Source organism: Pelobates fuscus, chromosome 9 (assembly GCF_036172605.1).
Source record: "Pelobates fuscus isolate aPelFus1 chromosome 9, aPelFus1.pri, whole genome shotgun sequence".
NCBI classification, from domain to species: domain Eukaryota; kingdom Metazoa; phylum Chordata; class Amphibia; order Anura; family Pelobatidae; genus Pelobates; species Pelobates fuscus.
The window spans coordinates 165,510,164-165,523,774 of NC_086325.1; the positions used below are offsets into that span (position 1 = coordinate 165,510,164).

Below are 13,611 nucleotides of genomic sequence, written 5' to 3' on the forward strand. Positions count from 1 at the left end.
TTCAATATGTTTCCAGACCTGTGTGTCTGCACCGTTTGCATTTATAGTTATGTGTCTTATCACATAGGTTATCAGTGAGACCTGCGAGTCTCGTCAATATATCAGATTATTCAATAAACCAATAAAAATTATATTTACAAAAAAAAATAATAATAACTGAACCTAAAATTAACAGTTATAACCTAAAAGCTGAATGTAACGGCTACCCAAAGTGTAAAGGGGAATATGCCGTTAGAGACGTCCTTTTCCCTTAGTAGACTTGCATAAAAGGCCAGTGTGGCTACTTAAACCATTCCTGCTTAACCCTCAACACGTAGCCTCGTCTCGTGCTTGAAGGGAACCGCTATATTGCTATACCACTAGCCCTTGTAAGAGCTCTACCGCTTTATTTGATATTTGGTCGGCTGAGATGACAACTGAAGAACATCACAGCACTGCTCCTACTAAGGGAAAAGGACGTCTCTAACGGCATATTCCCCTTTACACTCGGGGTGGCGGTTACACTGAAATTCACTGATTTTATTAATCTAATACGTTTGTAACTATAACATGGTTAGCCTTCATTAAGGAATCTCTTAATACTCTTTGTTGTCAAAGTTGTAAACAGGACTATATCGTTAATTATAAAGTAGCCTGCCCCAAGGCCACCAGCGTTCCAGCCGGAATTTATCCTGTCAGCTGTAAACGATCATTGCCAATCTCGAGAGTAAACAAGGGATCCCAATCTGTTTTATTGTATCATGTTCAAAGAACATACAGTACATCTTATAGCGTGGGGGCTGTACGGCCTCAGGCATCCAGGAATGTCAGATTTAATATCAACTTTACAAAAGCACAGTGTCACATCGCAAAAAAGCACAATCCACAAAGCCTTTGTTATCACAAACTAATGAATTGAATGTGGTTCACAGCTGGAAAGGACAGAAAAGTGATGACACACCTTTGGGCCCCAATCAAAATATCCCAGCACCCTTCATCCACCATCCCCTCTGACCAACAGGGACATTCCATAACATTCTCTGCCCTGCAGGCGAACTGAGCAGGGGGGAAATAAATGGATGATGTTTGGACTTGCCAAAATCCATCCCATGTGTCACATGGCCTGGTATCCAGTTGTGCCACGGTGTATATAAATCCTACAGACCCAGTACCTCTCACACTGACACAGAAGCTTCTATCTCCAGTGTTTGGGACCAAGACAGGACCACAATGAGAAATATGCTTAGTCTGACCTTGGTGGTGGCTGCGTGTGCGTGGTATGCGTTGGCTGACGTCCCCATTCAGCCGGACTTCAAGGATGACAAAGTAAGTAGGAGGCACATGTACAATGTTAAAGTTTTATATGCACAGACTGGCATACTCAGAGTAATTCACTAAAGTGAGGAATAAAAGTTAATTTCAAATTTAAGATCAAAAATGTGAAAGTTCTCTAAGTCAGTTATGCTGTCGGTTCAAATATTCTGGCTTTAAATGTGACACTTAAATCGAATTTACTTTGAATTCTCACTTTAGTTAATAACCCAGACAGACAGATAGACATGTACAATATCGGTTGGTGGGGGGTACTTGCAGCTGAGCTGGCTATATGTCGTAGAGTAGAAAGTTACACTCTGACTACACCCAGATGCTCTGCATCGATCATTAATTCATGGTGCAAAAGATTGTGTGATATCGATGAGGGAAAATTACAAAATAAATAAAACTCAGAAATGAGCATTGGAACGAGTCTCTAAACGGCTTGGCATATGGTGAGGGGAGAATTGGTAGAATTTAGACTGACACTTACATGTAGAGTAACAATGCACACAATCTAGTCTTAATCCATACTGTAGTCAAAGTTTTCTTTTATTATGTTTTCACATTTCAATGTTGTGCATAAAATAAAGTGAAAAATACACGTTTTATATGTATACATATTTTTTTTTTTTTTAATATGCCTATAATTTATGAATAAATACATTAAAAGTGTAAGCAGGTGCAGAAACCTCAGACTTAATATCTTAAATTGGTTTAACATTTCTGGATCCGTCCAGCGAAGAAAGTACTGTCTGAAGAGCTAGCAATTCAAACGGGCAAAATTAAAATACAAATAAGCAGAAGAAATAAATGTCACTGAGTAACCCAATTCTGTTATGTTCCTGAAGAGATGGATTTAACCTTTTTGTGTACCAGAAGACTTTAAGAAATCTTGCCCTACACTCCGGCACACACAAGTTTATTCTAGAAGCAAAGTTTAGTGGCCACTTGACTTCACATGGAACCCTACAGGACGCGAGCTGTTAAGAACTTGCCGCTGCTAAGTTCGCCTAAATGGCCCCCAGGGGGGTTAAATGAGACAGGTAGGTAGTAGAGTGACCATCACTATTTTTGCTTTCAGATTACAGGAAAATGGTACAGCTTTGGAATGGCTTCCAATTCCAACTGGTTCCAAGCCAAGAGGGGTCACATGAAGATGTGCACCACCATGATAACACCCACTGCTGATGGGAACCTCGAGGTCGCTGCTACATATCCCAAGTACGTAAACCATGTACCAAAATGTGGCCAAATGGGAGATCCAGGGGGATCCAATATTTATACTGAATTAAAGGAGACGTGTCACTGCTCAAGTTTTTTTATATTATGCTTACTAATATTTACCAAATATGTTTTTGTTAGGTATGAAAAGTGAAATTAATTGTAGAAATACACACCTATCTATGCAGCAACTGTCAGTCATTGTTATAAGCAGTGGCGTACCTAACACAGTCGCAGGGATCGCAGCTGTGACTGAGCCTGTAGCTCCAAGGGGCCCGGGCGCAGCTGCGTCTGTGGGCCACCATAACTTCAGGGCTGGTGCACAGTTGCACTGGCCCAGGCTCATGGATAGAGGGTGACTGGCAGGAGAGGAGCCCACAGCACAGCACTCCCTTCCTGCCGGTCAAAGCATGTAGAGTGGCTGAACGGACTGCAAACAGAGGAGCTTCAGGATTATGATGTCATTTGTTAAATCGATAATATCAATTTAACAAGACGAATCTTCTCGTAGAAAGAGAAACACAAGTTATAGGTTAATTTCAATGTTTTATTTAATGGTTAAAAAATTGTAGAGAACGGACAGTCCTGCGTTAAAACTAGTCCCATATGGATACTCCTAGGAAGGAGGTACTAGGGGAGTATTGAGGGGGGAGAGATAGGGAGCAATGGTGGTAAACAGGAAGTATTAGAAGGGTTAAATAATAAACATTACAAGGTAGGCAGTGAGTATTGAATATCCAGAGAGTAGTGGTAGGGGCATATAATAATGAGATAGGGTATACCTGAAGAATTGGCTGGTGGATACAAGGAGTATTAGTAGGGGGAAAGAGGGAGTATTAGTAGGGAATACAGGGAGTATTCCTAGAGGGATAAGGGGAGTATTAGTAGAGGGATACAGGGAGTATTAGTAGAGGGATACAGGGAGTATTAGTAGAAGGATACAGGGAGTATTAGTAGGGATATTCAGATAGTATTAGGGGGATAAAGGGAGTATTAGTAGGGATATTCAGAGAGTATTAGGGGGATAAAGGGAGTATTAGTAGGGATATTCAGAGAGTATTAGTAGGGATATACAGGGAGTATTAGTAGAGGGATACAGGGAGTATTAGTAGGGATATTCAGAGAGTATTAGGGGGATAAAGGGAGTATTAGTATGGATATTCAGAGAGTATTAGTAGGGATATACAGGGAGTATTAGTAGGGAAATACAGGGAGTATTGTCGGGGTATACAGGGAGTATTAGTAGGGGGATACAGGGAGTACTGTCGGGGTATACACACAGCATGGAGTATTCAGGTTGGAGTTAGCAGGATGGTGGGAACAGTCAATATAATCAATACTTTACACCCATTTATTTCAGACTGGATCGCTGTGAGACTAAAACCCTGATTTACACCAAGACTGACACACCAGGCCGCTACACCTCCAAAGGCATTCGTAAGTTGGACTGTTCTACATCACTCATGGCTGCCAAGTCCAGCTGGTTCTTCCATCCTCAAAGCTAACTCACTTCTAGCTGTGACTTGGTAAAGCCAGCATTGGGCATAATATGAGGCACAGCCAGTATGGTAAGCCAGCCTTGGGCATGATATGAGGCAAAGCCAGTGTGGTAAGGGCAGCATTGGGCATGATACAAAACACAGCCAGTATGGTAAGGCCAACATTGGACATGATACGAGGCACAGCCAGTATGGTAAGGCCAGCATTGGGCATGATACGAGACACAGCCAGTATGGTAAGGCCAGCATTGGGCATGATATGAGGCACAGCCAGTATGGTAAGGCCAGCATTGGACATGATACGAGGCACAGCCAGTATGGAAAGGCCAGCATTGGGCATGATACAAGGCACAACCAGTATGGTAAGGCCAGCATTGGACATGATACGAGGCACAGCCAGTATGGTAAGGCCAGCATTGGGCATGATATGAGGCACAGCCAGTATGGTAAGGCCAGCATTGGGCATGATACGAGACACAGCCAGTATGGTAAGGCCAGCACTGGGCATGATACGAGGCACAGCCAGTATGGTAAGGCCAGCATTGGGAATGATATGAGGCACAGCCAGTATGGTAAGGCCAGCATTGGGCATGATACAAGACACAGCCAGTATGGTAAGGCCAGCATTGGGCATGATACAAGACACAGCCAGTATGGTAAGGCCAGCATTGGGCATGATAGGAGGCACAGCCAGTATGGTAAGGCCAGCATTGGGCATGATACAAGACACAGCCAGTATGGTAAGGTCAGTATTGGGCATGATACGAGGCACAGCCAGTATGGTCAGGCCAGCATTGGGCATGATATGAGGCACAGCCAGCATGGTAAGGCCAGCATTGGGCATGATATGAGGCACAGCCAGGATGGTAAGGCCAGCATTGGACATGATATGGGGCACAGACAGTATGGCAAGGCCAGCATTTGGCAAGATACAAGGCACAACCGGTATGGTAATGCCAGCATTGGGCATGACATGAGACACAGCCAGTATGGTAAGGCCAGCATTGGGCATGATATGGGGAACAACCAGTATGGTAAGGCCAGCTTTGGGCATGAGATAAGGCACAGCCCGTATGGTAAGGCCAGCATTGGGCATGATATAGGGCATGGCCAGTATGGTAAGGCCAGCATTGGGCATGATATGGGCGCAGCCAATATAATAAGTCCAACATTGGGCATGATACAAGGCACCCTCAGTATGGTAAGGCTGGCATTGAGCACAATACGACACACAGCCAGGATGGTAAGCCCAGCATTAGGCATGATACCAGGCACAGCCAGTATGATAAGGCCAGTATGGTCAATATATGAAGAAAAGGCAAAGTATGGGTAAAGTACAGAAGGCAAGACCAAAGAAGTCTATTTTTATTGCTTTGTATGTATCACTGAAGAAAACATGTTGGATATGTTGTGGTTTGGTTTAGCAAGGTATTAACAGTCTGTCATTCTGTTAAAGGCACCGGTAGCACACTGGACATTATTGTAGTTGAAACAAACTATGAAGAATATGTCATGCTATACACCGGCATTATCAAAGGCTCAGAAGTTTACACCATGGTGACTCTTTTCGGTAAGTAAATCCCCCTGGTCAGGATTTAAAGGAAAATTGACCTATTACCTGAAATTGACCTATTACCTATTAGAGATTTGTATATTGGGCCCCACAGAAAATGGCTTCAGGAACTTTGTCTCTTGAAGGTCTCTTGTGGCCATCTGTTCCTATGCCATTAATATTCAAGTGTGACCAGTCATGGAGAGTTCTGGTCTCTGCAGTCTTCCCATTGTTGCACTATTGCAGCCAGGCTCCCAGAAGCCTCGGAGGCTCAGTCCATGACCGTTTTGCCTGAGTATTCATTCAGTCCGCCCCTGTGGACTGATAGTGCCATTGGTGGCGGTGGCATTTTAGCAGCTGCCGGGATTGTCCACCATTGGTCCAAGGCTTGGCCGCAGATCACATTAGGATAGTCCTGATACCTGTTTTAACACCATCATATTGTGCTGAAATACAGATTCACTGTTCATGGCGGATTATGAGAAAGACATCCTAGAGACACAGTGCAGACATTATGTTATATAAAATTAGCAAAAATCAATTTCATTGTAAAATGAGAATGTTTGCTGTGTTCAGTTTTTACCATGTACACTGTAAAAGACTGAAGCATTTAAGCATATTCAATTTTTCTGAATTCAGGAAGAACCAAGGAAATGCGTCCAGAGCTGATAGAAAACTTCAAAAAGTTCTCCCAGGACCAAGGACTGAGTGAAGACAACATTCTCATCCTCCCTCACACCGGTAAAATTGATATCCTTGGTCACAAACAACACTCAATCCCCACATAGTGTCTACAGACACCCAATCCACATATAGTGTCTACTGACACCCAATCCATACATAATGTCTACAGACGCCCAATCCACACATAGTGTCTACAGACGCCCAATCCACACATAGTGTCTACTGACACCCAATCCATACATAATGTCTACTGACACCCAATCCATACATAATGTCTACAGACGCCCAATCCACACATAGTGTCTACAGTCACCCAATCCACTTATAATGTCTACAGACACTCAATCCACACATAGTGTCTACAGACACCCAACCTACATATAATGTCTACAGACACCCAATCCACACATAGTTTCTACAGACGCCCAATCCACACATAGTGTCTACGGAAACCCAATCCACATATAATGTCTACAGACAATCCACACATAGTGTCTACAGACAATCCACACATAGTGTCTTCAGATGCCCAATCCACACATAGTGTCTACAGACACCCAATCCACACATAGTGTCTACAGAAACCCAATCCACACACAGTGTCTACAGACAATCCACACATAATGTCTACAGACACCCAATCCACACAGTGTCTCCAGACGCCCAATCCACACATAGTGTCCACAGACACTTAATCCACACATAGTGTCTACAGACAATCCACACATAGTGTCTACAGACATCCAATCCACACAGTGTCTACAGACGCCCAATCCATACATAGTGTCTACAGACAATCCACACAGTGTCTACAGACAATCCACACATAGTGTCTACAGACAATCCACACATAGTGTCTACAGACGCCCAATCCACACATAGTGTCTACAGACGCCCAATCCACACATAGTGTCTACAGACGCCCAATCCACACATAGTGCCTACCGACATCCAATCCACACAGTGTCTACAGACAATCCATACATAGTGTCTAAAGACAATCCACACATAGTGTCTACAGACAATCCATACATAGTGTCTACAGATTCAATCCACACATAGTGATTTTACCACCCTATCCATTCTAAAACAAAAGCACACTTCCCACCACTGTCGTGTACACACCCCAGCAGTTTTGTTTTAGGGGCTTTGAGATATAACTAAATAAAAATAAGGCTCTGCCTCAAAATTTATGAAAATGGTTACTGATTTCTTTGCAAAGTGTTTTTTAAACATAAACTAAAAATATAACTTACCGTAGTTATAATTTTAAAGGTGCAATGTAAGCACCAGAACCACTTCATCTTATTATAGTGATTTGGGGGCATAGATACTGACCTTGCCGCCTTGCAGATGGAAACAGTGCTGTTTGTGAGAAAAATGCCCAAAGCCTACCGGTCATCATCATCAGACAGCCACAAGGACTACCGACATGGGTGTGTGTCCAATACTTCACTATGAGCAACATTGTACCTAGAATTCTCATAAAGAAGCATTGGATTGGCAGATCATGTGTGTGGCTTGTAACGTGTCTCTGTGAGAAGCATTTCATTAGACAAAAGTAATTAGGTTTGTTGTGTTCACTGGAGGAGGTCTGCTGTGAGGAGTCTTTCCCAGAGCTGGAATAAGAGGCAGTTTAACGGTTATGTAATACATTTAACTTATACAGGGTATGAAAAACACATAATGTCACACAACCGGCTCCAGCCATTACTTCCTGTTTAAAATGTTAGAGAGTAAAATAGCGGCTCCATCGCGTTAACAGAAAATTATTTAATTTCCTCTGCTTAGATCTTCCTAATGATTTTGTTTTTATCTTCCAGATGAATGCATGACAGAAAACTAGACGGTGAGTACGGCTCAGAGCATCAGGTCTCCTGGTGTGATCGTAGATCCCAAGAAAACATGGCATTTAAACAAGCAGAAAAAAGGGTGAAAAATAGAGAATTGTATTTCAGCAGTTAGCAAACGCACTTTGTATAATGCGATTCTATCCAATGTATTGTAAACTGATTTTCGTGGAGATAAAATCATGACATGCGAAAATCAAAACAAACAAAACAGACGTATAAACCGTATTAGCGGACTCACATGTTACAGGGCAGTTAGCCGTGCTCTGTTATACTGGGATCCACAGGGGAGGTCAGAACTTAATGCCGCATTCACAGTCGCCATTGTGACGGAGCTCCCGTACTCCGACTGAGTATCTCCACCAAGTCAGCTTCCTCTCTGCCACCAGGGACTCTGGAGTACTTCAGTCCCAGTTGCCGATTTTTCTCCTCGTTTGTTGCAAAAAGGTTGTTGTTTTTTTGCCTTCTTTTCGCTCAACAGCAAAAACAGATGTGAGAAAAGCTGAACTTGATGGACTCAAGTCTTTTTTCAGCCTATGTAACTATATATGTAGGGTTGTGAGAACAGGATTTAATCTCCTACTCTGGTCTCCACACTACAGATAATTTAATTTAAGAATTTCCCCTGTTTGCTCATATATTTCTTTCCCAATGTGTGAACGCTTTGTTTTGTATATTTACACTGCGAGTAGTTTAGTTATCCAGTACTCTCTACATTGAAATATTAAGCAGGATTGATTCTATTACAACAGTGTTTCCCAACCCAGTCCTCAAGGCCCACCTACCAGTCCAGGATTTAAGGATTACCCAGTTTTGTCTAAGGTGTTTTTAGAAAAAAAAGAAAAAACACCTTAGACAAAACTGGGTAATCCTTAAATCCTGGACTGGTAGGTGTGCCTTGAGGACTGGGTTGGAAAACACTGTATTACAATACGAGCAGAATACTCATTACGGATTGGGATTGGATTATTTTAATAATTTCCTCTCTCGTTTCTCATTCAGATCGAAAGACGCACCGCCTGGCCTTTCCTCTAGATGGCGTGCACGTAGTGAGCTGCAATAGTACCATGCTTTGTTCAATAAATAAAAATCTGCATGAATCTCTGAGACTGACTGCGCTTTATTGAAACACACACATTTATAAATAATCACAGACTGATATATAGAAAAGATCAGACGTTATGGAGCAGCGTACCTCCCAAGTGTCCCTGTTTAGGAGGGACAGTCCCTATTTCAGACTCATCACCCCCTGTCTCTCTTTTCTATACTAATATCCCTCTTTTCTATGAGCTCCATATTGTTGGGTGTCAGAGTGTATAACAGAGCTCCACAGCAATAATACTCCCAGTAATGTGTCTGAGTGTATAACAGAGCTCCACAGCAATAATACTCCCAGTAATGTGTCTGAGTGTATAACGGAGCTCCACAGCAATATTACTCCCAGTAATGTGTCTGAGTGTATAACAGAGCTCCACAGCAATAATACTCTCAGTAATGTGTCTGAGTGTATAACAGAGCTCCACAGCAATAATACTCCCAGTAATGTCTGAGTGTATAACAGAGCCCCACAGTAATAATACTCCCAGTAATGTGTCTGAATATATAACAGAGCTCCACAGCAATAATACTCCCAGTAATGTGTCTGAGTGTATAACAGAGCCCCACAGCGATAACACTCCCAGTAATGTGTCTGAGTGTATAACAGAGCTCCACAGCAATAATACTCCCAGTAATGTGTCTGAATATATAACAGAGCTCCACAGCAATAATACTCCCAGTAATGTGTCTGAGTGTATAACAGAGCTCCACAGCAATAATACTCCCAGTAATGTGTCTGAGTGTATAACAGAGCTCCACAGCAATAATACTCCCAGTAATGTGTCTGAGTGTATAACAGAGCTCCACAGCAATAATACTCCCAGTAATGTGTCTGAGTGTATAACAGAGCTCCACAGCAATAATACTCCCAGTAATGTGTCTGAGTGTATAACGGAGCTCCACAGCAATATTACTCCCAGTAATGTGTCTGAGTGTATAACAGAGCTCCACAGCAATAATACTCTCAGTAATGTGTCTGAGTGTATAACAGAGCTCCACAGCAATAATACTCCCAGTAATGTCTGAGTGTATAACAGAGCTCCACAGCAATAATACTCCCAGTAATGTGTCTGAGAGTATAACAGAGCCCCACAGTAATAATACTCCCAGTAATGTGTCTGAGTGTATAACAGAGCTCCACAGCAATAATACTCCCAGTAATGTGTCTGAGTGTATAACAGAGCTCCACAGTAATAATACTCCCAGTAATGTGTCTGAGTGTATAACAGAGCCCCACAGTAATAATACTCCCAGTAATGTGTCTGAGTGTATAACAGAGCCCCACAGTAATAATACTCCCAGTAATGTGTCTGAGTGTATAACAGAGCCCCACAGCAATAATACTCCCAGTAATGTGTCTGAGTGTATAACAGAGCCCCACAGCAATAATACTCCCGGTAATGTGTCTGAGTGTATAACAGAGCCCCACAGCAATAATACTCCCAGTAATGTGTCTGAGTGTATAACAGAGCTCCACAGCAATAATACTCCCAGTAATGTGTCTGAGTATATAACAGAGCTCCACAGCAATAATACTCCCAGTAATGTGTCTGAGTGTATAACAGAGCTCCACAGCAATAATACTCCCAGCAATGTGTCTGAGTGTATAACAGAACCCCACAGCAATAATACTCCCAGTAATGTGTCTGAGTGTATAACAGAGCCCCACAGTAATAATACTCCCAGTAATGTGTCTGAGTGTATAACAGAGCCCCACAGCAATAATACTCCCAGTAATGTGTCTGAGTGTATAACAGAGCCCCACAGCAATAATACTCCCGGTAATGTGTCTGAGTGTATAACAGAGCCCCACAGCAATAATACTCCCAGTAATGTGTCTGAGTGTATAACAGAGCTCCACAGCAATAATACTCCCAGTAATGTGTCTGAGTATATAACAGAGCTCCACAGCAATAATACTCCCAGTAATGTGTCTGAGTGTATAACAGAGCTCCACAGCAATAATACTCCCAGCAATGTGTCTGAGTGTATAACAGAACCCCACAGCAATAATACTCCCAGTAATGTGTCTGAGTATATAACAGAGCCCCATAACGAATGGATAGACTCTGAGCTGAAAGTTTGAACTGTTCTAAAACCTTCCAAACAATGTTTTAGTAAAAATCTCCCGTCACATGGTATGTTGCCAGTACTACATCTACTTTACTATACCTCTTTAGAATAAGGTATCTTGTCACTGGGAGTGTTGTATACATTGTTATTATCTATAGACTTATGTAGTGGAGAGGTAGTATAATCCACAAGGTCTCCGCTGGTAGACAGGAACACAGGTAATAATCAGCATCGGCAGATACAGCATACAATATTCCAGGTAGCGTAATAAGAATCCTTCCCTCCCAAGAACTAGACGAAACATAGGCTGGGAGTCAACTGAGTTCTTTATTCACAGGTCACAGTATTTATGTGATTCCCCATGCAAGGGGTTTCCCTACTGACATTACAGGGGTTGTACAGTAGGGGACTACATGGGGAACTTAACAACCTGGACATTTCTCCCATAATACACTGCTGCACGAGAGGGACACTCCCACTAGAATATGCAGTTAAAGGACCACTCTAGGCACCCAGACGACTTCAGCTTAATGAAGTGGTCTGGGTGCCAGGTACCTCTAGGATTAACCCTTTTTTTTATAAACATAGCAGTTTCAGAGAAACTGCTATGTTTAGAATGAGGGTTAATCCAGCCTCCAAATCCTCTAGTGGCTGTCTCATTGACAGCCGCTAGAGGCGCTTGCGTGCTTCTCACTGTGAAAATCACAGTGAGAGCACGCAAGCGTCCATAGGAAAGCATTGTAAATGCTTTCCTATGCGACCGGCTGAATGCGAGCGCGGCTCCTGCCGCGCATGCGCATTCAGTTGATGACGTCGCGATCAAGATGGAGAGGAGGAGGAAAGCTCCCCGCCCGGCGCTGGAAAAAGAGGTAAGTTTAACCCCTTCCTCTCTCCAGAGCCCGGCGGGAGGGGGTCCCTGAGGGTGGGGGCACCCTCAGGGTATTCTAGTGCCAGGAAAACGAGTATGTTTTCCTGGCACTAGAGTGGTCCTTTAAGTGGATTATCCCCTCGTGCAGCAGAACCACTATTCTATATAAAAATACATAACTTACATTTTACTCGGTAGATTTATACGAACGGACGTTCGGTAGATAGCTGAGGTCTGAGCGCACATTTCGTGAAAGTGCCGCTCTGATCCCAGCTTAAATAACCGAACGCCGCACGAAATACACATATTTTCTAAGTTACCTTCAAACTACCGAATGACTCTATAGAAACACATTACCGAAGGACCGGGGCTCCCGAACATCTTGGAAGTCCAGCGGTATTCGTGCCGCCGAGTAGCCGTTTTTAGTTCCAGCCGCTCGACGACCAAATACCGCTGGGCTAACAAAGGATCCAAGATGGCCGACCGCCGCGTGGTCGGTAGCCGAACGACGGCCACCCTGAATCCTCTTAATCACCGATTGCAACATTGTTGCAATCCTTAATGGGAGCCACACGACCTCCTGTGTGTGGTCTCCATTCGGCAGTTTGTTCGTTTCACGGATGGTGTTGAAATTCACCGTTCGTGAAACGATTGTAGAAATGCTGGCGTTTTTTTGTATGCCGGCAGCATACGAACGCTATAATTCCCTTGAACCATTTTACACAGGATACAAGCGCTTGGTTCTTAAAGGGACACTCCAGGCACCCATACCACTTCTGCTCATTGGAGTGGTCTGGGTGCCAACTCCCACTACCCTTAACCCTGCAAGTGTAATTATTGCAGTTTTTCATAAACTGCAATAATTACATTGCAGGGTTAACTCCACCTCTAGTGGCTGTCTACTAGACAGCCACTAGAGGTCACTTCCTGGGTTCTAGCACAGGTTTCCTGTGCTAGAGCGTCGCTGGACGTCCTCACGCTGTGAGAGGACCTCCAGCGTCGCTCAAAACCCCATAGGAAAGCATTGAAATGATTTTTCAATGCTTTCCTATGGGGAGACTAATGCGCATGCGCGGCATTTCCGCGCATGCGCATTAGGTTTCCTCGGCCGGTGGGCGAGATTAGTCTCGCCCACCGGGCGACGTAATCACAAGGAGGAGCGTCGCGGAGGCGGAGACAGCGGCGAGGGACATCGGCGCTGTCCCAGGTAAGTCACTGAAGGGGTTTTCACCCCTTCAGTAACCGGGGATTGGGGGGTGAGAGGGAGAGGGACCCTCCAGTGCCAGAAAAACGGATCGTTTTTCTGGCACTGGAGTTTCCCTTTAAAGGTGTATACACATGCAGAACAATATATAGATACATAAAGGACAATGTACAGTGGCTGGATTTGCCACAACTTATATCTCCTTTTTTCTTCACTCACCTCCTACTAGCTTGGAGTATACTCGAGTTACTCTTATATGTCCTTGT

The 13,611-nt window shown here is 43.5% G+C and overlaps 2 protein-coding genes across 2 annotated transcripts; both read left to right on the plus strand.

The window, feature by feature from the left end:
- The first annotated feature begins 1,143 nt into the window (after positions 1-1,143).
- LOC134573324 (lipocalin-like) lies at positions 1,144-9,209 on the plus strand. The gene is made up of 7 exons (XM_063433000.1): positions 1,144-1,305; positions 2,378-2,517; positions 3,878-3,954; positions 5,473-5,586; positions 6,208-6,309; positions 8,076-8,101; positions 9,105-9,209. Exons 1-6 carry the CDS (start codon positions 1,210-1,212, stop codon positions 8,096-8,098), a joined length of 552 nt encoding a protein of 183 aa, XP_063289070.1. The 5' UTR covers positions 1,144-1,209; the 3' UTR covers positions 8,099-8,101; positions 9,105-9,209.
- Positions 3,961-5,466, plus strand: LOC134573322 (suprabasin-like). Its single transcript, XM_063432997.1, has 2 exons — positions 3,961-4,121; positions 4,207-5,466. Exon 2 carries the CDS (start codon positions 4,276-4,278, stop codon positions 5,347-5,349), a length of 1,074 nt encoding a protein of 357 aa, XP_063289067.1. The 5' UTR covers positions 3,961-4,121; positions 4,207-4,275; the 3' UTR covers positions 5,350-5,466.
- Positions 9,210-13,611: the final 4,402 nt, after the last annotated feature.